General features: G+C 32.8%; 1 protein-coding gene across 3 annotated transcripts; it reads left to right on the top strand.

The window, feature by feature from the left end:
• Window positions 1-459: 459 nt before the first annotated feature.
• Window positions 460-24,709, top strand: LOC144966549 (pyridine nucleotide-disulfide oxidoreductase domain-containing protein 2-like). 3 transcript variants are annotated; one of them, XM_078903206.1, is made up of 17 exons: window positions 460-475; window positions 2,914-3,032; window positions 3,524-3,543; window positions 5,790-5,883; window positions 6,131-6,204; window positions 8,253-8,408; window positions 9,470-9,617; window positions 10,347-10,408; window positions 14,475-14,572; window positions 16,113-16,254; window positions 17,946-18,077; window positions 18,787-18,859; window positions 19,296-19,452; window positions 20,202-20,353; window positions 23,060-23,166; window positions 23,907-24,027; window positions 24,517-24,709. In XM_078903206.1, the coding sequence occupies exons 2-17, from the start codon at window positions 2,924-2,926 to the stop codon at window positions 24,585-24,587; spliced, it is 1,716 nt and encodes a 571-aa protein (XP_078759332.1). In that variant the 5' UTR covers window positions 460-475; window positions 2,914-2,923; the 3' UTR covers window positions 24,588-24,709. The 3 variants fall into 3 exon arrangements, with proteins under 3 accessions (XP_078759332.1, XP_078759331.1, XP_078759333.1); XM_078903205.1 differs by lacking the exon at window positions 460-475 and adding an exon at window positions 564-667; XM_078903207.1 differs by lacking the exons at window positions 460-475; window positions 3,524-3,543 and having other exon boundaries at window positions 2,908-3,032.
• The last annotated feature ends 241 nt before the right edge of the window (window positions 24,710-24,950 follow it).

Genomic DNA, 24,950 nt, shown 5'->3' with positions numbered 1-24,950 from the left:
GGGGGCATTTGGTTTGTTTTTTTTTGTTTTTTTCCACGTGGTCATCGTCAACACAACAGTGCTGATAAAACAAGTTTGTTTCCTGAGCGATACTCACTACCCTTCTGAACCATACAATCGATACAAACCAAAGAATGAGTTTGAAATTCGAGATATCTAAATGTTATTTTATTGAAAGAACGAAATTGACGTCACTCAGCTGTTTGTTATTGTTTTCAGTCAGCCATTTTTATGAAAGTAGTTCTCACTATATTGATGCTTTGCGGTTGGCCAAAAAGGTCACATCATTTCGCCAGCCGGAAATATCGTTCCAACACACTAAACTGATCAAAACTGTGTGTAACCTTAAACGTTATAGTCTGATTGATAGAATTTATTGAGAACTACTCATCTGGCTAAAAACAATAACAAAGAACCGAATGACTTCATGTGCGGTATTCAGCGTGAACAGACAATAATGAAGGGCTTCTTGGCGGTATTTAATCTTATTTTAAACTTTTATATATTTTTTTTCAAAAGTCGAAACACGATTTCAACGTTGAACTTTGAACTTCTTGACCTGTCCCCTAGCACCATCGATGCATTTGTTATGCTATTTATCCATCTATCACTGGACCGCCACAACAAGCTACTAGCTACTCCCTCGCCTGTGTGTGCACAATTAAATGTATGAAATGAATTCAGTCCAAATTAATTAATTTGAATTTCTAGTGGTTGAGATTTTCAGTGCTTGATAGACTGAGTGACTTTTTCGTTTTGTCATTTTTTTATTTTTTTTTTTCCGTGCGAACATTTATTTACACTCCCCTCAGCCATTAGTCTTAGTCTTAGTCTTCGTTTTAGAAATAAAAACTCAAACTTCAGATTCAGAAAATTATTCCAACTTCTGGAGTAAAAAGAAAACAAAAGTCACCACCTTTAATGTTTCATGACGTTTTCATTTCAATTTCATGCATCATGTGTTTATTTGTTGTTTTTTTATATTATTTTTTTGTTGTTTGTTTTTGTTTTGTTTTACAATTTACATTACATGTTAGAATGAACGTTGAAGTTTGGCGATAGGTGTTTTAGTTTATTGTTGATGAATGTTAAAGATGAATTCCAAATTAACCTTGAATTTCTCCACGGCGCAATGCCAGCCAGTTCAGCAAAACAATGTAGATACCGCAAAATTTCACCAAAGTGTCCAAAGAACATTGAATTATACTTATTCTTATACACATCAGAAATTATAACAGCCACAGAAACGCCATTCAAATATGCAAAATAAACACATACAAGATACAAGAACCATTTTTTTTTCATGGGCAATCAGGGAATGAAATACCACCCCCGCCCCTCAGTCCTCCCAGAAATTTTAGATATAGAAATCAGTGTCAGTTTCAGTAAAACGTCACAAATATATTCATCCAGAAGTTCATTGTAATAGGCAGTAAGAATTATGAATTGTGTAAACATCTGCAGCAATGGGCCAAGTGCCTTACTTTTTACAGATAAAGGCAGAGAAACTTTAATTTGTCATTTCAGTAAGATGATCAAACAACAAAAGTTTACGATAAAGGAAAAGAAAACGAGCTTTTTTATTTTGCGCAATATATACTAAACATCCTCAAAGTGCTTTACAATGGGTCCCTAGCCAACAGCAACATTTAACAGGTAGGATGAGAAATGACACCTGTAAGGCGATATTACAATTTTTTCGACAGAGACAACGCTGATAACAGCCAGATACTCAATTTACACCTGAGTACTGTGAGAGAACGTGAGGAAAGAGCCTTTTCCAAGGACTCAACTATGCGCCTCTCAGAGTGGTACTTAAGCCCAGGACCTTCCGATCCGAAGGCGAGTGTCATACCACTAGACCATATAGCCACAAAAAAAGAAAAGAGAGAATTTTACCTATCATTATCATCTTTATGAGTACTTTGACCAAAATCCGAGTTTCTCAAAAATATAATTAGGTATTGTTCTAGAGGCCTTTTCCTGCCAATTGAATCGTAAGAATTACAGGAAAAAAAAACCCTCTTTAACTGAACAATAAGAAAATAGCAGAAAACATATTTCAATATTATGATAAAATTTATCTCATTTGCTAGACGCTCACAAATTAAGAGCGTTTATAGTGATGTAACTGGATGGCTGTTTTTTGACATGCCATGCTACAATCATTTGAATTGTGTGACATGCTGTAGATTAATATGGAACAGTTTTCATGTGTTCTTGATTTATATGGTTTGTCTTTGATGTACGTTTTAAAGGTAAATCCATATATGAAAATGTGGTCATGCGGTATAGTCACTCAAGTCCCTTTCCCATATCATAATGACGAAATATATTATATGTAATGAGATAAGGAGGCTCTGAATCTGAATCATTTTGTTATAGTGAAGCTACATTATACCACAATATGTTGGCAATCCCGATAGAAGGCTGTTCAAGTTATGAAGGCCATAAGCTGTATTTGCGTAAGGCTATTATTCCAATTATGTGGTTTCAACTATATGAATGTATGGACAAAATTGTTTGTTGTATGTATAAGTATACGTCAAAAGCAGTGCATAGTCTTTAACTGTTTTTACTAAATGCACAATGCTCGTTAAAGCCATTTTATGCTACTTTCTAGACATCTAACTCTTGAAAATGAACCACAAGCATGGTACTGTCTTTGTGCATTGCACAGTTCTTCACTCTCTTGAGTTCTATTATGAATGGATAATTGAATTTATTTGTTCGATTTTCAATAATGGTCAAGCCTAGCAACACAATTACATCTTGAACTTAACATTTTGTCAAAATACCTATCATTAAATACAATAACTTGAAACAAAATGTATAGTGGAAGTGGTGGTTTTTGGTGTTAACTGTTAATTAATAAATTGAAAATCAATGGTGTTTTTCTCTTTATCCTTACAGGTGAAAAGATATGTTCAATAATTTAAGAATACTACGTTCTTTGCGACCTACTCATAATGGTATCTCAAAAAGACAGCTTCAAATGAAAACCCAGTATGATGCTGTGGTTATAGGAGCAGGTGAATAAATGCATGAATACATTTATAGAATGCATTTTTACAGATTTTGTCTTGGTCAATGGTAAAAAGTGGAGCCCAGCAACAACAAAGTTGTTGGGTGTGAGGCTCAGATGTTATCATATTCAAGTGCTTGTTAAATTAAATAGTACCATTACATATCTTGCAACAAAAAACAAAAAAAAAGAAATCAGGATGTTCAAGCCCTTCTTTGGGTCCAATGTGTGATTCTTTTATTTTGCCTCTCAGATGTCACTTTTATAAAATTGCAAATTATAATTTGATATTACGCCATTCAGTTGAGCTCACAAAGAATGGTATTGAATACAACATGGGTTCTGGACCATTAGAGCATTATTTCGAAATCCTTTTTTTTAAAACATCCTATGTAAATATAAATCATCTTGATTTTAGTCAGGGCTACAAAATTGTTCATTTTGGGGCATTTGTGAAAAGGTTTTAGAAAGTCCAAAACTCTTTATATTTTTTTTCAGGGCACAATGGACTTGTTGCTGTGAGTAACCAATTTTTTGTGTCATAATACAGTTCTATTGAGTTCGTCTAGTTGTTTGATTATGATCCAAGAGCGTCAAAGGATTCCATATGTCTGCAACTATTTAGATCCAAAATATTTCGGTCTATGTGTATAAAAGTAGGAAATCACAACTATTTAAAACTTTTTATAAAAGTTAACCATTTTAATACAACTTTTTAACTCATTCAGATCTCATACTGTCCTTAAAATTTTTAATTTTTTTTTAAAAACCACTTTTCTTTGGTTGCATAACTAATTACAAATATGTTATCATGTTTACTCACGACACAGAGCAGATACGCTCATAGAAAACTCTTATTAAGTCCAGTGTCTGTGATAGAGATAGCTCGCATCAATTTGTCAAAGTTTGTGTCCTATTAGGTACTTTTTGGATGCCATTTCATTTTTCTAAATTTGAGATTTTCAATACTTACATGTGAGAGTGACAGGACAGACTTATGTCATCAGTATACCCAAAGTGTATTCACGTTTACAAGTTTGAATTAGAGTAGATTTTGAATTGGCCAGTAAATTCAGTGCAGATTTTAATATTTTTTTTCTCCTGTTGGTTAGTGAAGCACTTTCCCCCCTCATTAATCCAGTAGATTTAGGGTTCGGGTTTCACCTGGAAGAAAATGGTACCAAATTAGTATTTATTCACCCATCAAACATTTTTGCTCTCCACAAAGGGATTTCAATGGATTTTTAGTATGATCATCAGCTTAAAATGTGCAGCTACGTGTTAAGTTTAGCTTGGTACCAATTTCTCCTGGTCACCCTATTTTTTTTAGCTGAAATTTACTGGACTATATATACAGTGGAACCTCCCGATTACGACAACTCCGAATAACGACAACCTCCTGATAACGACATTGACCCGTGGTCCCGATTTTTTTTCTATTTAAGATCAGTAAAAATAACCTCCAAATAACGACGCACTTTTTGATAAAACCTCCGAATAACGACATCATTTTGGCGATTTTCGGCAGTTTTCGTAGATATCTGATACTAAAAATACCGAGTATAAGTACTCAAAAGTTTATAAAAACGATTCCTGCTTGAACCAATGAGAACAAGCTTTTTTTGACGAATCTTGGCTGATATGCATTAATAAAAACCAAGGTATAAATGTAAGTGTAAGCAAGTAAACACAAAATCTTGGAAAATGTGATATTATGTGGTGATAGAAGTAGTAGTAGTAGTAGTAGTAGTAGTAGAAGTAGTAGTAGTAGTAGTAGCAGTAGTAGTAGTAGTAGTAGTAGTAGTAGTAGTAGTAGTAGTCGTAGTAGTAGTAGAAGTAGTAGTAATAATAATAATAATAATAATAATAGTAGTAGTAGTAGTAGTAGTAGTAGTAGTAGTAGTAGTAGTAGTCGTAGTAGTAGTAGAAGTAGTAGTAATAATAATAATAATAATAATAATAATAATAATAATAATAATAATAGTAGTAGTAGTAGTAGTAGTAGTAGTAGTAGTATAGTAGTAGTAGTAGTAGTAGTAGTAGTAGTAGTAGCAGTAGTAGTAGTAGTGTTTTTGTGGGAGGAGGAGGAGGAATTTTGTTTGTTTTAAAGGGTTTTACAGCGCCTGTGACACATCTATGTCATATCAGCGCCAGTAAAAAGGAAGAAAAGTGGATAGTAAAAAACATTCTATATTTACAATTGAAATGACATAAGAAAAAGTAAGACAAAGGGGAATGGTTTAAATAGGGAACAGATGTAGATTCCAGGAGCACACTATCAGTGTACTCAGTTCAGATCACCTAAAAGTCTCATCCAGACACACGCACAAGAACCCTCTAAGAGGAATACACTACAATGTTTTGTTTGTTTTGTCAATGTTAATAAAACCTGGTCCCGCGGGCCTTACCACGCCCACTTTGTCCGCCATCTTGGAAACCTCTAAATAACGACACCTCCGGATAACGACATAAAAACTCGGTCCCGTGGCATGTCGTTATCGGGAGGTTCCACTGTATATTTAATGTGAAATGATAAATCTGAAAATTACCAACAAAATAAAAAAAGATATAACAAAAACTACAGTAATCCAATGTTGTTAGGTTAGCAGCTATTTATATTAATTTTAGAAAAAAAATCGCCTTTTTAATTTTATTTAACAATGTGTTTTGTTGATTTATGTTTCTTTAAAAAAAATTTTCGGGGACTTTTTTTGGTTTACTTTTCAGGCAGCATATCTTCAGGTTTTTTTGGTTTACTTTTCAGGCAGCATATCTTCAGAAAGCAGGGCTGGATGTTTGTGTTGTTGAGAGGAGACATGTCATCGGAGGTGCCTCTGTCACTGAGGAAATTGTACCAGGTTTGCCTAAACTTCTAGGATCAGAATGTGCATATATGTCTTTATTATTATTCATTTTATCAAGATCATGAATGCATTAATTAATTGCTTGATGGAAAACTAAAAGTATCTCTACAAGGACATTTTTCCATTTGACATATGTTTTTGTTTGTTTGTTAAACTAAACAGAGACGATCATTAAGTTGCATGTTCTTCATACTCACTTGCAAGCAATGATTTTTTTTGTGTTGCATTCCATCCTAAACAGGCTTCAAGTTTTCTAGAGCCTCGTACCTTTTTAGCCTGTTTCGTCCACAAATCATGAAAGACCTTGAATTGAAGGTAACAAAGCTTAAACTATGATGGTAGAGTTTGTACCATGTTGTTTTGTTTGTTTGTTAGGTCTCTTCCAACACAATTGAGGTTGTATGAGAGACCGCTGAAACAAAAAAACAAGCAATCTAACAAAAATAGTACAAATGTAAATCAAAATCATAACCTAAAGATATCATAAGCTAAATTATAAATAACCAAGAACAAACAGGCAGAAGATTTACAGAAAAAAAAATATCCCCTGTCAAAAATACAATCACAAACCAAAGAAGCAGGATAGGCTAGTAAAGAGAAGAAGAAACGACATCACTATCGGATCGTACACCCGTGCGAACATCATAGGTATATGATTCAAGGGTGATGCTCCCATCCAACCACCCGCTTGTACCATGTTGTATTATATAACAAATATAAGCAACGGTATACTTTGTTGGTCCAGAGAAGTGCAAAGTTAGCCAACTCAATCTTAGCATTTATGTCCCTGGCTTTACCCACAATGCTATACTGACTCAGTTATGAATAAGTACTCCAAAAAAAAAATAAAAAAAATTAGCTTTATAAAGAGCAATATCCACTAAATGTGCTCAAAGCGCTTTACAAGGGGTCCCTGGTCAACAGCAACATTTAACATGTAGGATGGGACATGACGCCTGTTAGGCGATATTATAATTTTTCAGACAAAGACAACGCTGTTAACAGCCAGGTACTCATTTTACACCTGAGTACGGTGAGAGAATGTGAGTAAAGAGCCATAAAATGATATCAAACAATGGTCGTCAACAAAATTTGGAGCTTGACATCCAAGATCAGTACTGTCCTCTTTTGTGGAGTAACCATTATTGATTTAATTAATTTTATAGATTGAGATTGTGAATGAAATACTTAGATGAATGACATCCTTGTCAATTCTTATTGTGGACAGTCTGTTAGCTGCTCTCATCAGTTGTTAGCCAGCATTCTCTGATTGGTCAAGAAGCCAGCATAGCAATTGGTTGTGATCATTTTAAAATCTTTGATTTTATTGGTCGGTACAGATCAAAGGCATAACCTGACATTCCTATCCAGGAAAAAAGCCACGTATATCAGTGAGAAGGTCTTTTTATTGGACGATTATTTAAACTTAGTTTCTGACTGTCGGATGCAACATTTTAATTTCTCACTAACAAATATTCACTGACTGCTGATCAAGCAAATGTTGTCATTCGTTGTCAAAAACTAAAGCATGATTTTAGTGGGCGTCAAGCAAGCGTTTTCATTGGATGTATACATTTTTTATTAAACTTTTCAAATCTGTCTTAAGTCAGTTTGTCTCTATAAGCAGGATCTGTTCAGTTATATGTTGTTAGATTAGGTATTTCATTACAAGTAATATATAGTGACAAAAAAATGGGACTTAACACAACGTCATTATGAGTGGAATGTCGTGACAACCATTGTCATTCTAAGTGGGTTGCACTGCATGTGAATAGATGCTTGATCCCATGTGAATACTTATTGGGAGATAAATGAAGAATTGGGAGTTGCTCTGGCACAGTTTAACTGTAAATTTTTATTAATTTTCATGGTTAATTTGATGTCTTAGTTTTTTTTTTTAGCTAAAGCTGCCTACTTGAAATTTCAAAAATTCGTAGTTTCTAAGGGAAAAATAGAAAATTAACTTTAAATAGCTTTAGAAATAAAAAAATTGCCATCAGCATGATACAAAAATGGTTCAAAGTCCTGAATATAGGTTATAAGGAACTAAACTTTCCTTTTCAAAAGAATAATTGAGTCAAAGAGGCGTTTGCAGTTCTGTAACTTGAGCCAAAAATGCGTATTTCTACGAATTTTTGGTAGTAATAAGCAGGTCTGTTTACATCTTAATTTTTCACACGGTGACATTAATTTTCTACTCTCCTGACGTTTTAATTTTAAAAATCTCTAATGATGAAAATATTGTACATTCTGTCGCTGTTCAAATTTTAATTTTATCGAACTAATATAAGTAATATCATATATAATAACGACCTTCACAGATTTCTTTACACATTTTTATGTTTTTATGTTTTATTCTCTAGAAATATGGCTTGAATGTTTATCTACGCAACCCGAGCTCTTACACACCTTTAATAGAACCAGGTGGTCTGGATGGGAAGGCCACTTCTCTCATACTTGGTAGAGATGCTTCAGAAAATCAGCGTCAGATTGCACAGTTTTCCAAGAAAGATGCAGAGGTCTGTTTGTTTTATTTTGTTTTTTTTCATGCATGTGTGTGTAAGGGTGGGGGGTGTGGGGGTCTGTATTTTTTTAAAAGGCATTTTTAATTATTTCTTTTATAGGAATAAATGAAGCACTTTGAAGTATATTAAGTAATGCAGATGTCATTAAATTTTTTTTTTTTTAAATGGGTCCTTTCAAAGCCCTAAGAGCCATGGAGTCTATCTCGGATTTTGAATCATTATATGACAGGAGTAATTGCTTGCCAACCATTTGATAGTATGCCAGTCTTTCACAAAATACTTACCATCAGATATAACTGACCCAGATACCCATTTTTGCAACATTTTTGGAGATGCTATGTTTTTTCTGTTTGTTTTTTTAGTCAAGTTCTGTCTGAGTTGGTTTAGGAGATGAATTGAACTCACTGATGATTTAAAGCTTTTTCTTTCTGTAATGCGATATCGTTCCTCTTGTTAGGGGAAGCCATGGTTTCTCAGTCTTTGTTTTTTGTTTTTTTTCGAGCTGTGATATCTTTGGCCAATTTCATATCAAATGATAGGGCACTGTTTTTACCATCGCTTAATGTAAGTTTTTATAGCAATTTTGATTTGACCTCTTATCATTTTCATACCATACATGGTAAACTCAAACCACTTGTTGTAAACATTGTTCTTTTGTCTCTAATGAAATGTTGTCACACTATTGTAGCATTAAACCTCAATTCTTCAACTTGTCATGAATTCGTCCATGATGAAATTTAACTATAAGATTATGTTTGATTGATTTATTGAATTTGCGACTTTTTGAGGTGGAAAATTTGTTGCGATTAACTGAAATTTGTTGCAATTAACCAGTGACTATTATATAGAATTAATTCTGTTTCTTGGAAAATGTTGCGATTATCTGGAGTGGACTGTAGAAAGGCTCTGATTAAAGTCATGAATTAGGATTGGAAGATTAGTTGAATATTTCCTCTAATCAAGAATGTTTGGGTTTTGTAAATTAGACACAGTCCTTAAAAGTTCATGCTTTAATTTTAAATGTAATCAGTATCATTCATATTTTTTTACCCAAGGCATTTCCAAAATACGAAGAACAACTTGAAAGGATAGTCCATGCCTTAGAACCGTTGTTGGACAGCCCCCCTATCAACCTGCAGATGGGATCCACCATGAAAGATAAGTGGAACAACTTGGCTCCTGCAAAAGCTTTAATTTCTTCCTGTAAGCATTATTATCGTATCGTAATCAATTCGAATATGTTGAAAATTTTAAGATCGTTGTATTCATCATGTAAAAATGTTATATATATATAAAAAGAATAAAAAATGGGATAAAGATCTTTTTATTTCTACCATGTAAAATAAGTTTTAAAGGTCTATACTGAGATTTAATAAAACAAATAAAAAATAAAACTACTTTTGCTAATTGTTCTAAATCATGAAATTTTCTCTTGCAGTATTAATTTTTATCAATTTAATTTAATGCAATGGTGATGATGATGCCATTTTTGAGTAATTAGGTCCAAATGGAAGGTCGATGTATGCATTCACTTGGACACAAATAAATTGTCTATTGGGAAAAGAACTTGCTTCTATTACTCACATGAAAAACAGAATCACTTTTAACTTTGCCTCTGATTTGAAATGTGAATAAGATAGAGGAAAGGAATTAAAATTGGAATAAACAAAAGCGATATGATTTTATCAATTATAGAGAATTTGTTTTTATCCATACTAGTATAATTGCTGTTGGTCTTGAACCAAAAGGCTACCCATTCAATAGAAAAAAATTTCCTTTTCTTCTTTGTTTTAAAATATTTTGTCACCTCACATTCATATCACCTTTGGATACGTGCAATGATTTACTCCTGTCTTATGTTGTATACGAGATCCTCTGCATTTATCTGATCCACATAATGAATAAATGAAATTATCTCTGACTTCATTCTAGTGAATTCCATTGGCAAGGATTTACCTGGATTCTATGAAATAATGACTGCACCCGCCCAGAAGGTACGAATCAACTTTGATTTTGATATTAAATCTTGAACTTGTGAAAACTAAAATAGAACTTGGCCTCCCATGATATGTAATTAACTACATTTTAAAATTTTATTTCTTTCAGTCCTTTCAAAGACAAAGCAAAGTCCAATTTCGATGTAATCGGTATGAATATGCTTTTCTCTGCTTGAGCTTATTCCACTACTAGGCACCACTTGAGTTGTACAGTCTTCTATTTCCCTATAAAAGGAAAATATCATTTATTTCAAATTTTAAGTCTGATTATACATAGATAACTTGACTTTCTATTCACTGCTCAATAAAAAAGTACCCAATGAATATGGAGAGATGAGTAATCAAGGGATCATGAATAGGCATTTTTGATGTTACTCTTTTTGCATACCATTATTATAATTTTGCCGTGGGTGCTGGTCATTTTTAAAAGTTCATTTTGAGAAAATATATTTTTCTCTGGTTCCAAGCAGACTTTTTCATTTAGATACACACAGTACATATTTTTTTTTTTCAAATCAGCTTGTAGCATTATGTATATTATTTGACTATTAATTTCATAGGGTAATGGAGACCTTTGTTTTTTCAACGTTAAATTATTTTTTTTTCGCTTGTTTATCATTTAAGACTGCTTTGTTTTGGTTTTTCAAATTTTTAGCTGTTTTACTTTCAATCTAGATGTGGTCAATTTTCATGTGAATCAACATTGTCACAGCCCACATAAATTGTGTTTTTTTTTTCATTTATATGAATGTCTGTGGAAATTGTATGAGCACAAAACATGATTTATTTGTATTTTGTAAAAGTATATAAACTGTTTCATTCGAGTAAATCTTTTGAAGTAAAATTTGTAGATTTATAAGTGAAGAATTTTGGCAAATAAAAAAAAAAATAGCCCACAGTAACGAAAATATCGCCTGAGCGGTAACTCAGTTCAAGTGATGACCCGAGGTTGACCCGGGGTCATGCCTGCCAAATTACGGGGAATCCCCTAGTGAGTTCAGTTACAGTGATAACGGGTGATACCAGTCGATTTATGTTCACTTTCATCTCTTGTTATCGCTATACAATTAGCTTAAACACAAATTTCTTTACTCTGTAATATTTATCAAAATTTCCTTTTTCCATTCATATGTATTTTATGGCAGTGCTGTAAATAATGATCGTGACATTTCAATCCTAAATATACCGTTTTTCTGTAATTTAAAATGATTAATTTTTCCAATAAAAAATTAAATTCTTCAAACTGAGTCATAGAATAACTTTTATTCTTCCACAAATAGAATCTATTATAATTGAACTATAAGTTGCTAAAATTCCATCTGTGCGTCAACAAAATTGAATTTATTATGATTTTTTAAATTTCATTTAGTCATGGAGCACACTCAAGAAATTCATGATAAACATTTGAATGAACTGTGTAGGCTTTGTAGAAAAGTCAAGAAACACAGAAGAAAAGAAAACGAATCTCAAAACATAATTGTTTCAGGATTTAAAACCAGATATTAATCTTTAAAACCAGGTATTTATCTCATCTTCAATGTGGACATTGATAATGACAATGCTAAAAAGCCCTCAAAACTATACGCTACAAGTGTTATGACAGACTATGTAATGTTGAGCTTTTTTATTTAGCGCAATTTTCACTAGAGGTGCTCAAAACGCTTTAAATAGGGTCACTGACCAACAGCAACGCGTAGCATGTAGAACTGGACATGATGCCTGCTAGGCGATATTACATTTTTTTTCCTGACAGAGACAACGCGATTAAAAACAAATATGAGGGAAAGCATTGACAACAGCAACTAGTCCATAGTCATCACATCTGGTCGAAATAAATTCAAAATAAATCAGTGATTGCAATGTTTGTTCAACCTTCTTGAAAAACGCAAAAAGAATAAAGAACAGCAACAGGTCGACATTAGAATAGCAGCCCCGTTATGTAAAACTATGGAAACAGCACACAACATATCACATGTAAATCACGAGGCTATGGAGGCAGCAGAGTGACTTTTACAGTTATAAACCAATGTCTTTTGTCCTTCATTAATGAAATGAAAATCTCTCTCTCTCTCTCTCTCTCTCTCTCTCTCTCTCTCTCTCTCTCTCTCTCTCTCTCTCTCTCTCTCTCTCTGTCTCTCTCTCTCTCTCTCTCTCTCTATCTATCTATATATCTATCTATCTATCTATCCCTGTCTCTCTCTCTATCTATCCCTTTCTCTCTCTCTCTCTCTCTGTCTGTCTCTGTCTCCCAAGCACACACACACACACACACACACATATATATATACTACTATATATAGTACTACTACTACTACTATTACTATTACTACTTCAACCATTACTTCCTCTGCTTCTAATAGAAAGTCTTTCCTTCTTTCTTTTTTTTCTTTTTCTTTTTTCTATTTTTTAGTTTGCTTTTTTTTTATGTTGTTTCTTGCTTTTAAAGATATTACATCTGAACAAAAAATGTTTTTAAAATTACAATTTTTCAATTTATATCTTTTAATTAGCTTTATGAATATCGTACCTGAATGTTGTCTCCATCTTTATCTACCTGTTGGAGATGTTTCTCTATCTGCATATTCTCATCACAAATTACAATCAGTTTTAAAGATTATTATTCACTTGCAGCTAATACAATACAGTTTGCAAATATTTGTCCATCAGCTCAATAATCCAAATTTCCATCTATCGAGAATCCCCAATTTATGTAATGTATTTTCACATACTCATGAAATTATGGGCTGGTCCAGAGCTGCCAACTGTATGCCAGATAGGAGCTTTGTATAACAAATTACACGTTTATGCCTTTTTGTTTCACATTACGCCTTTGCAAATTATTGCCGTCATGCTTATTAATATAATGCCTTTATTTTGAATAATTACACCTTTTCCTTCAAAATTACACTTTTTTTCAGTCAAAATTAAACCCTTCTTTAGTTGGGGTTGGCAACTCTGATGGTCAAACTTTTCTCCTTTGCCAGTTTGAAAAATTTTGATAGGATATGACGATCATAAATTCTTTTACTTTTAATTAATTTTGGAAAGAAATAAAATAAAACATCAAACTTAAGGTTGTTTCTGTCGTTTTTGTTTTTTTTAATTATTTTTTTTGTAAGTCAATTGAAATTACAAAAATGAAATGAATGAAACTCAGCCCAAAACAAGCACCTCTTGAAAGTCTCTTATTATCGACATATTGGTAATGCAGTCGCCTATCAACTGTTACTTAATGCCTTATTCCGTCGTTATGTCAGATATGATAAGATGCTGAAGGTTGAATTAAAATTTTGAATTGTAATTATAAGTTCAATTATATTACACATATTAATTTGGGAGATCGATTTAGTTTTTTAATGTGGACAAAGCTTATATTTATGTATTTTCATACAATATATCTAAAATGATATAGTATTAAGACAGAGAATAGCATCTGTCGGGAAACAACTAATTTGAATATATATATATACAGCAAACTATTTTAAGCAGATATTTTGTAAGTTTATATATATATATATATATATATATATATATATATATATATATATATATATATATATATATATATATATATATAATATATATATATATATATATATATATATATAAACTTACAAAATATCTGCTTAAAATAGTTTGCTGAGAAAGGAGATAATGCTTGTGAAATTACTCTGACTACATGCTATGTTTTTATGTGGTGTGGCTTCACAGTTTTGGTCAGGATTTACTCTTAATCTGTCTTTATTATTTTTTTTTCGAAATGTAATTTCATCATTTGCAATTTACCACACTTCAATTAAAACATGCCCCATGTTATGAAAAGGGAATAGGGGAATATTTTGAGTTGAGCAACTTTTTCTTTCAACAAATCAAGTAAATATAATTATGTTTTAATCCCCAGAGATATCGTCATTAGCTTTGTCATTATTCTTATCATCACCGTCATAATCATCATCTTCATCCTATCATCCTAAGGCTCATAATCATCGTTCATATCACCACTGTCATAATGATCGTCATCATCATGGTCCTCATCATCCCTATTATTATTTCTCTTTTCTAGGTCCTCAATAAATGGTTTGAGTCAGAGCCACTAAAAGCTACACTGGCCACCGACTCTGTTATTGGAGCTATGACCAGCCCTCAGCACAGTGGCAGTGGGTAAATCTATACTAGCATTTGCTATACCCTTTTTTTTTACTTTACTGTTATAAACATCATTGATTGCATAGAAAATTAACATTTGAATATAACTGTAAACAATAACATCCATCATCATAAACTTGAGATGGCAAAACTCTGGTCTCACCTGAAAAAAAATTGGGTCTGGAGAGAAAAATTCCGGGTTATGGGGCAACTTCAATCAGATTCCTGTGTGATTTTACTACTACTACTACCACCACTACTACTCCATCACCACAACCAAGTCTCCTACAACCACCACCACATCATCATTACTACCACCCATACTACCATTACTACTGCAACCACCGCCACATTTTTGTTACTACTTACTATTTATTTAGTTTTATCATATTACATTTTATATGACCCTATTCAGATTTGTAGCTTTACTTAATTTGAAATAAGTTGATTTGGGATGGTATTTGACGTTGTGTAAAAATATTGTATAGATAACATTTTTCATGCGGAAATTTCTGCTTTGGCTTTGAAATTCCTTTGAGTGGTTTCTGAAATTCCTGTGAGCCAGATTTTCAGCTGGAATCTCTTCATATATTTTAGATTCAGGGTTGCCAATTCAAGAGGAAAAAAATTACTGTACTTTTACACATACACATAGACCGACTACTTTCTGAGTGCTGAACTCCAGTAAAAAGACATTATGTAACTACTTATTTTACATAACTCTTGATTCAAATATATACTGAGGGTTTATAATGTAAAGAATTTCGTAAATATATGAAAAATGTTTAATTTTAAAGGGCATTACATTTATGCGCATGTCATTATTGACAGTTAGTGCAACATCTGAGTCATAAAAAAACAGCACATGACAAATGAAGAACATATTAGTCTTTACGAAAATATAATAAAGGGATGGTGCATGCAGTTAAACTCATCATGAAATTAAGTGTACTTGAATATTTGATAAGCATGCGCTGAACAAGGCAGTTCCGCATCACACAGTACACTTTACAATTGTTTACTTAAATCAATAGTCTGGAATCAAATTTCAGATGTATAGAGTACATCTGTTTGTTAGGCATCCTACTTTTTTTTTTTTTCAATATTTTTCCAATATCCAAATGTTTTAAAGGATATGTGCATTTGGTATGTAACAAGCTCAATTATTTTATTGTTTCCTCTCTGGCTTACATGTTACAGCCTTACCCACCTTACCGTTTGTAACATATTTTTGTAATACAAAAAACAATTATTTCAACTATTCTATTCATAGCTGGCTGACTGGAAATGAATGTGGTTTTTAAAAAAAATATATATTACTCTCTGAAGCTATTTGTGTTCGATTTTAGTTTTACACTGTTTTTTTAACAAGTTAAAGATTATTTGAAAGGTGGTCCATCAGTGATAGTTCAAAGCCATTAAAATTCATTCAGAGGTTACAAGAAAAATCCTAAAGAGTCCACCAGGATTTGATCTGTAACTGTATGATCCAAAGAAAGTGATTGACAACCACACCATCTAAAACTCACAGATTTGTTTTGTTTTTTCCCACTAGGTATGTGTTGCTGCATCATGTTATGGGAGAAATAGAGGGCATAAAAGGAGCATGGGCATATGTTGAAGGAGGTATGGGGAGCGTTGCCAAGGCCATTGCCAACTGTGCTACAGACCATGGAGCTTCTATCTTCACAGACAAGGTAAATAAATGTCAAAACATAATAGGTAAACACCACTGCCACTCATCACTGGAACTAATAAAAGATAAATAAATGTAAATTCGGTACTCACTGGATTCTAGCACACTCTTGGGAGAAACCAAAAAGCGTGCTTGAATCCGAGTGTGCTGAAATCTAATGCTCATGGGAGGTAACCAATAAAGTTGGTCAACCAGCTCCAGCATGAGGTATTTATTTCAAAATCTGCTGGAATTTAGTATTCTAGTATCATGTGGTAGAGCACCCGCTTCACTTGCAAAGGGACGAAGATAAATCCCGGGTCGAAATTTTTAGTTCTCTTTAATAAGAACGTATGCAGTGAGAGATTTCAAATTCTCGCTGAACATGCCAAGAAATGGAGAACAGCTCACATACGACAACTGAATATGTGAATTAGTATCACAATGGTCGTTGGACTGGTTGTCTTTTTGCTCTTTACTTTTTTTCTAACAGATGATTAGTGGTATTTTATGTGTTATTTATTTGTATATTTATTTATCTATTTTATTTTTTGTTTGCTTGGTTAATTATTGATATTACCTGTTAATTGGAAATTCTATGTCCTTTGAATTGAAATGTAAAATCGGATTGCCTCCAATATTCTGAGAATTGTGTCACTAAATTTTAGTTGAATTAAAATACTTTCATTGAGAAGAATGACTGTAACTTTTTTTAAACTGCAAAAAGGAAAAAAGTTAAATTTTATTGGTTAGATAATTTTGAGCTTAATTTCAACTTTCAGAATCTCAATCACCCTGATGTAAAACCGGATTGAGACATTGTGTGTCGTATGTTTTATGGGATTTAGCGCAAAACAGGTTGTCTTTGTTTGAGATTAAACAAATCGTGACTAAACTGCTGAACTATTCACATAATTCACAAGTTGTTTTATTTTCAGTGGTTTTGACAAGACATATTTTCACAAGCATTCCAATACATTTATTCACAATTTTGTTGTTGCTGCTTTTTTACTAAAAAGCCATAGCACACCGCATGCTGAGTATTGTTTGTAATTTTCGATGTTTTAATTCTTTTTTTAAAACATTTCTATTAATTACGACTTTCTATTTTTGCTCGTAAGCTTGTACACAGTCCCTCTCTGAACTGTCATATTGTATTGTTTTTGTCTTGAGAGAGAGAGAGAGAGTACTATTTAAATGTTGAAAAGAGAGAGGGGGAGTAAAAAAAGAAAACTTGAGGTTTTATAAAGTGCAATATCCACTAAACGTACTCAAAGCGCTTTACAAGGGGTCCCTGGACAACAGCAACACTTGACATGTAGGACAGGACATGACACCTGTTAGGTGATATTACAATTTTTTTTCGGACAAAGACAATGCTGTTTTCTGCCAGGTACTCATTTTACACCTGAGTACGGTGAGAGAATGTGAGTAAAGATCCTTTTCCAAGTACTCAACTATGCGCCGAACGAGGCTCGAACACAGGACCTTCCAATCCGAAAGCGAGTGTCATATCACTAGACCACATAGCTGAGAGAGAGAGAGAGAGAGAGAGAGAGAGTACTATTTAAATGTTGAAATGAGAGAGAGTGAGAGAGAGAGTCCTATTTAAATGTTGCCTTTCTATTGCGATATTTATGAAATTGTCACATGTAAGGAGTAATAGTAACTGTTTTTGTTTTAAAGAAAACATAATTGTTTGTGTTCTAATAGCCAGTGTCAGAGGTGATAACCGAGAGGGGCCAAGCAAAAGGTGTTGTCTTGAAAGATGGGACAGAGATCAAAGCAAAGCTGGTGCTCTCTAATGCCACACCTAAAGTAACTTATCTGGATCTCCTAGAAGAGGTTTGTGCTCAATGAATGATGAATGGAAAGTTTCTTTTATAACTGAGGGTCTTTGAAATAACTATTGTAGATAACAGTAAGGATTATACTAATTTAAGAAATTCATAAAATATTGTGATTAGACTGAAAACAATGCCCCTATTCTATTTCAGTAATTTTCCTTTACCATTGTCTTTATAATGTTATGTTCTTATTGCTATTGTAAAGTGCTTTGAGCTTGTTACTTAGCAATAATGCTCTCTATAAATGTATTTATTATTACTGTCATTGCTCTTCTTGTTAGTATTGTTATTGTAACCGTCAACTGAGGCTACTTAGGCCACCCGGGGTAACTTAGGCCACTTACTGAAAACAAGATTGCTTATATTAAAAGATAAATTACATATAGCGTTTATCTTTTAAATAATTAGAACCCAATAGATCTAATAAGCACTCATGAATTTAACTTGTTAAAAAGCAACCTTTTTTATTTTACTAAGTGGCCTAAGTAACCCCGGTTGACAGTACTACTACTTTTATTATTATTATTGTTATTGTTGTTACTTTTGTTTGTAATAATAAGGATAATAATAATTGTAATAATATTATCATTATTTTAAAGGTTCCTCGCCAGAAATTTGAGACTAATAATATTCTGAACTTTAATTTGATTATTCTTTTATCGTTATGAACCTTTTTATTTTTAACACTTTTTCCCCCATGTATTTAGAAGTGTTTGCCAGCGGACCTTATTGATGAATTAAAGCAGTTTGACTTTACATCCCCGGTCACCAAGATTAATGGTAATTCTTTTATAGGAGTTTTTGACTTATAAATGAAGACAAATAAGTTTACTGTTCCTTTACTGCAACTTTCAATAATTGCAATCTAAAATGGCTATCAGTTTACCAAATGCACCTACACCGGGAGGACCGAGTTTCAAGCACCACTGTTCGCATCTTGCTTTTTTTCTTTATGCAAGAACCTTAGCCCCTATTGATATCTTCTTAGTGCTTTACTGCAGCTAACGCATTAGTTAGCTCAGCTTTTTCTGGAGATAGATCCTAATGAAACTTTTCTCCTGAATATGAATAAATGGATTTTTAAAAATATTTTTATTTATTTACTTTATTGCTATATGAAAGAATGAATAATGCGTTTAAAGTATAAGAACTGTTTTATTTATTTTACTGTGTATTATATGAAGTCAAATTCGCACCATAAAATCTTACGTTGCAGTTGCTGTTGATAGAATTCCAAATTTCTTGGCTGACCCCAATGTCAAGGCCAATGTTCCAATGCCTCACCACCATGCTACCATCCATCTTAACTGTGAGGATAGTCAACTTATACATGATGCTTACATCGATGCTCAACAAGGGAAAATCACTGACAAGTTCGTAGCAAAATGTTTAGTTTATTATAGGCGAAATGTGGGGAAGAGGATATTGATGATAGAATTTATTGATTACCAAATAACTTCTGCTAAGGGGGTGATTATACTTGTCAAGTCTCCTGAACAGTTTTGCTACTCTGTAACTAACTACTTAAGAAATCCTAATTCTGTGGTAGGTTAGCAAATCAAAAAGGAGCATGCAATGAGTTTAGTGAATCTTTGGTGATTTGCCTTTTAAATGATCATATTATAAGAATATGTGTGCTTTAATTATTATAATCATCAAAATTTCATTCAAAGAAATTTCATATACCAAAGCTGGCCTTGAGTCCTGGCAACCGCCTGCTGAATGAGATTTTACCTATTTATAAATGAATAATCTGTTTAAATCCTTAAGGAGACATTGGAGAATTTTTAACATTGCCATTTTGTTCTTCAAATTGTATAAAATATATTATGAAGAGTAGAGACTTAAAACTTTGAACTATCTATGCTATTTCACCACCTACTCAAAATTACACTTTGTTGTTTTATGGGGTTTCTTTAAAGTATCTGAAGAAAGAAAACTAGAAGATTTTAAAAAATTTGCCTCAGAAATCTTTTTTGATAAACATATGATCTAAACGTCAAATTTTAAAAAATCTGTCAAAATTCTAGAAACAATGACCAAAGTTGATGAATAATTCTTTTTAAAAAAAAGACATTCAGTGTTTTATATTTCATTTTACACAACATTATCTTACCAACAGGCCAATGATAGAGATGGTGATCCCATCCTCTTTAGACCCCACCCTGTGTGCCCCAGGCAAGCATGTTGTCTTGTTGTTTACACAGTTCACTCCTTACCATCTAGCAGATGGAGAGTGGGATGACGTCAATAGGAACAAATATGCTGACATAGGTTAGTTGAGTCAAAAGTAATTGTCGATCATTTTTATTCAACACTCTTGGTAATATTGTGCCAGAGATTTTCTTTCTAACGATCAAATAATGAATTCTTGTTTGAGTAATGGACATCTTGTGTTTTGGTATATTACCATTAATACAATTTATATAATTTATAGTTCGTTGTCTACTGATCAGTCAACCAATTTGCTGAGCTTGCATAATAAACCTCAAATTATTTTCACTGCGACATTTTTTACGGGAAAAACTTTCTTTTGAAATATCACAATAATAAAAATTTGAAAAAGATGAGAGACGAGAAAACTGCTTGATTGACAAGGATTAATTAAATCTTTTTTTACAGTAGACGAGAGTGCTTTAAAAGTTTCAAATTACAATTGAAGGGTTTAGTTCTATACTGTACCCAAGCCCAGTTCGGCCTCAAATCCACACAGCATCGAAATATAGTGGATCTTTCAATTTTTCCGTAAGCACAGCAATTACAACTTCTGCATCTTTTTCTGGCCCAGAAGAAATATCAACTGATTCATGAATTTGTCTTTCTTGATCACTGGCATCATCAGTGCTTCTAAAGGCGACGAAAATGGACTCGGGAACAGTCAAGATCTAACCCCTAATTGTCAATTAAGGAATCATATAAATTGTATAACCAGGTTATATTGACTCATTACAAATCACGATTACACAAACTGTTATCTCAATTTCCAACTGAAAATATATTAAATCTCTTGCTATTTATAAGCCACCAAGGCCATGTGTCAGAGAAAGTGTAACGTTTTTACCAATCTTTATATACTTAGTGCCAAAAATTAAAATGTTATCATTGTAAGAAAAATAGGTTATTGAAAAGGTGTCACTTTTACTAAAGCTTCTTTTCAAATTTGCTATGTGGGTCAGAGGGTTTTCTGTTCTGAGTTAGCAAAAGAAATATACATCTGCCTTTTCACCAGGATTCAAGCTAACAACTTTTTTAGTACTGGTAAAGACTTTACAGCTTTTGCAAGTTGACTTCTCACCGTCGGAAAACGGTATTATGTTGGGAAGAATCGGACCTCGAAAAGTTAATATGTTAATTTAGAATTAAATAATAAGAGATGCAAGTGTGAGTTTTATTTAATGTAAGAAATTGTATTTATTCCCGACCATAACAATTAGAAATGAACCCCGTTTCATATCCGGGGCTATAAATTCGATATCCAACACCTAGTTCATTCTGACATAATTCCGCTTTGAAATTCAAATATGAATTGAAAATTATCCATTTTACTAGGTACGTCAAAATGTCTAGTGTATTGTATTATTTTTACTTTGTTTGTTTCATGTTTGTGAGTCTTGGTTCATTTGACCCTTATCAGAAGGGATTTGCAGAGCTGCCAACTATATGCCAAAAAGGCGTATTATTACGTATATATCAAATAACAGGTTTATGTTTTTTTTGTTCCTCATTGCGCCTTTTGTCGTCATCAAGGTCGTGCGGGTGATTTAAGCAATAATTTTTTCGTCCAGAATCTCGTCTCACTGAAAACGGAAGAAAGCTGCATTTTCATTATCCACTTCCAGCTTATCTTTTGTTTTCTGAATCCTAAACCAGAAACATTATTTGGGAGAGGTAGCCTATAACAAATTTATTGTGGAGAGGAAATTCCAATAGCGATTGCAGATGATTGTTGTGATAATGTCTATGAATGATTCCTTTGTTTTAAACAATTACACCTTTTCCTTCAAAATTACGCCTGTTTTAATTTAAGTCAAAAGTTCACCGTTTCTTCAGTTGGGATTGGCAGCTCTGGATTTGATGCCATCCTGGTTTTACAATTTTCACCAAGATACCAATACCAGTAAAAGCTATCCAACTCTGGCTCTATCACACTCTTTGTTGTACTGATATAATTTAAGATCAGAATAAATGTATATGAAGCAGTGCCTGACAATTCAGAGAGAGAGAGAGAAAAAAACCCAAAACATCTGCTCATATGACCAGTAATCAGGAGGTCTGAGGTTTGATCCCCAGTTGAGGCAGGGAGATTTTTTGGGATGGTTTTTTTTTAAATTGTATTTTTCACTCTTCTGTCTGGTGCTGTTTCATTCACATTTTTCAGATCTTTATCTTATAATAGCGCTTGCTCCTTAATTTATCACACAGGTATAAATGCTTTCTTGATGAGATTTAATTTGAAGGCTGATTATAAGAAGCTGATAGAGTAAAGATGTTGCTTAACCATATTTAAGAAAAATCAATTATAAGAAGCTAATAGAATAAAGATGTTACTATTACTAAACCATATTTAACAAAAATAAATTATAAGAAGCTATAAAGATGTTACTATTACTAAACCATATTTAAGAAAAATAAATTATAAGAAGCTATAAAGACGATAGTGATGTCGTTTCTTCTTCTCTTTAATAGCCTATCCTGCTTCTTTGGTTTGTGATTGTATTTTTGACAGGGGATATTTTTTTTCTGTAAATCTTCTGCCTGTTTGTTCTTGGTTATTTATAATTTAGCTTATGATATCTTTAGGTTATGATTTTGATTTACATTTGTACTATTTTTGTTAGATTGCTTGTTATTTTGTTTCAGCGGTCTCTCATATAACCTCAATTGTGTTGGAAGAGACCTAAAGCAACAAACAAACAAAAAAAAAGCTATAAAGATGTTACTAAACCATATTTTCGAAAAATAAATTATTTTTCACCACAGTGTTTGATACCATTGAAATGTATGCTCCTGGGTTCAAAGCTTCTGTTGTGGGAAGAGACATTCTTACGCCCCCTGATTTGGAGAGAATCATTGGCCTCACAGGAGGGGTGAGTTTTTCTGTGTGTTCAATTTTATTTCTGGACACTTGCTGCTCCATTGAACTCCGTTTCCTCCATTTAGCAGTGATTGATGGCTAGGTGTAAGAAAAAATCAGTTAGAATTAGAAGTATCCTACAATACTCTGATGTCGTGTTCATAGGATAGCACACAATAAAAAAGAGTCGGAGGGAGGGAGAGGGGGGAAGAGGGAAAGAAAGAGAAAGAGAGTCTTTTTTGAAAGCCTCAATTTTTTTCATTACTTCTCAGGTTATGATTTTGAAGTAATGGTGACAAAGGCATTCTTTCTGTAATAAACTTAAACGTGTTAATGGGAGGAAAAATCATGCACATGTGAATTTCCCATTATTGCCGATATTGCTAAATTTTGACATTTCTTTGTGTAGAAATTTTACCTCAATTTTCATTGGATCCAATGTAATATATATCTTGGTTTGCCACTTGGCTCAATACTGCCAAGTGACATAATGACTTCATTTGATTATATCATTTTGTGCGACTAAAATTAGTGTGAAACTGAAAATGAAGCACACACAGTTATAAATATAACAAAATAATGTACAATAAAATGAGGTTTATATTGAAAAGAAGATTAGTAGTTTCAAATGTTGAAATCCAAAATAATGTGTGTAAAATACAATGAATATAAAGCAGATTTTGAAATGTTTCTGAAAATTATATTTATTTATTTGTTATTGTTTTTTTCTATCCTCCCCTTTTTGCTTTACAGAACATTTTTCATGGAGCAATGTCTCTAGACCAGCTATACATGTCCAGACCTAACACGCTGATGGCAAACTACAGGAGTCCTGTCTCTGGCCTCTACCTTTGTGGAAGTGGAGCTCACCCTGGTCAGTTTAACCGCATTATAAATTTTTCGTCTTAATTTAGTATACTGGATCTCAGACTCAGATTCAAGTTGCTCAGATCCAAAAGACCATCCAGTTCCGCCAGGAAAATGAAAATCCTCAGTTTACATTTCAGTGAGAGTGCTTATAAAAGGGTATATTAAAATAATAAAAATTATATTTCTTGCCCTAAGCAGGCTTATAGGTGGATCATGCATAAAGCCAGAGTACTTATAAATGGAGACCATTGTATTTCTTTTTGTTTTTTAGCCAAGTTCTAAAAGTTAAACACTATCTTTAATACTTTAAGGACATATCAGCAACATACAAAAGTAGATGGTTCACAACAATGAGGAGAGATAAATTAAAAGTTTATCATTGGATCTCCCAGAAGGGCAACGCACGTGCTGCTAAAACAATAAACGTATGTATCAATTGGTATTTGTAAGATATTATGTAAATATTAGTATCTTTAATTTATTTTTGTTTTAGGTGGTGGTGTGATGGGAGCTGCAGGGAGACTGGCATCGAATGCTGCCTTATCTGACTTCAAGAATTTGTAAATGTGTTTGTTTGAATGGTGGATTGTAAATGAAGTATGTATCTATTTTTTTATGTGAGCAAAAACTATTTTGTATTTATTTTTTGATAAAATGATTTATAATAAAAATCTTACATAAAGAAATCGTTGTTTGTTTGAAATAATTCCAGCACGGTTTACTCAAACTTATTCGAATATCCCAAATTTTTTAATTATTATTCTTTGTTATTCCATTTCTTTTTCGAATGCGCTTTCCTCAAACTAATTTCACCTTACTTATTTGACCTTAATTAAGGCCCTTCCGTTGAATAGCCGACAACTTTTCTGCCTGGACTGCTTTAATTATTGTTGAGGTGTCAAATTTCATTCCAGTGAGTCTTTTTCA

Source organism: Berghia stephanieae, chromosome 2 (assembly GCF_034508935.2).
Source record: "Berghia stephanieae isolate SIO BIC M18660-M18661 chromosome 2, UCSD_Bste_1.3, whole genome shotgun sequence".
In the NCBI taxonomy this organism is placed as follows: domain Eukaryota; kingdom Metazoa; phylum Mollusca; class Gastropoda; order Nudibranchia; family Aeolidiidae; genus Berghia; species Berghia stephanieae.
Note: the sequence above shows the minus strand (reverse complement) of the source record. Positions and strands in the feature narration are given on the sequence as shown.

What these genes read in the sequence shown, in the direction of transcription:
- LOC144966549 (XM_078903206.1), top strand. Translation starts at nt 2,924, where the DNA reads ATGTTCAATAATTTAAGAATACTACGTTCTTTGCGACCTACTCATAAT. An exon ending in TGCTGTGGTTATAGGAGCAG is followed by an intron (nt 3,033 to 3,523) that starts GTGAATAAATGC and finishes ATTTTTTTTCAG; the next exon opens with GGCACAATGGACTTGTTGCT. An exon ending in TGAAAGACCTTGAATTGAAG is followed by an intron (nt 6,205 to 8,252) that starts GTAACAAAGCTT and finishes TTTATTCTCTAG; the next exon opens with AAATATGGCTTGAATGTTTA.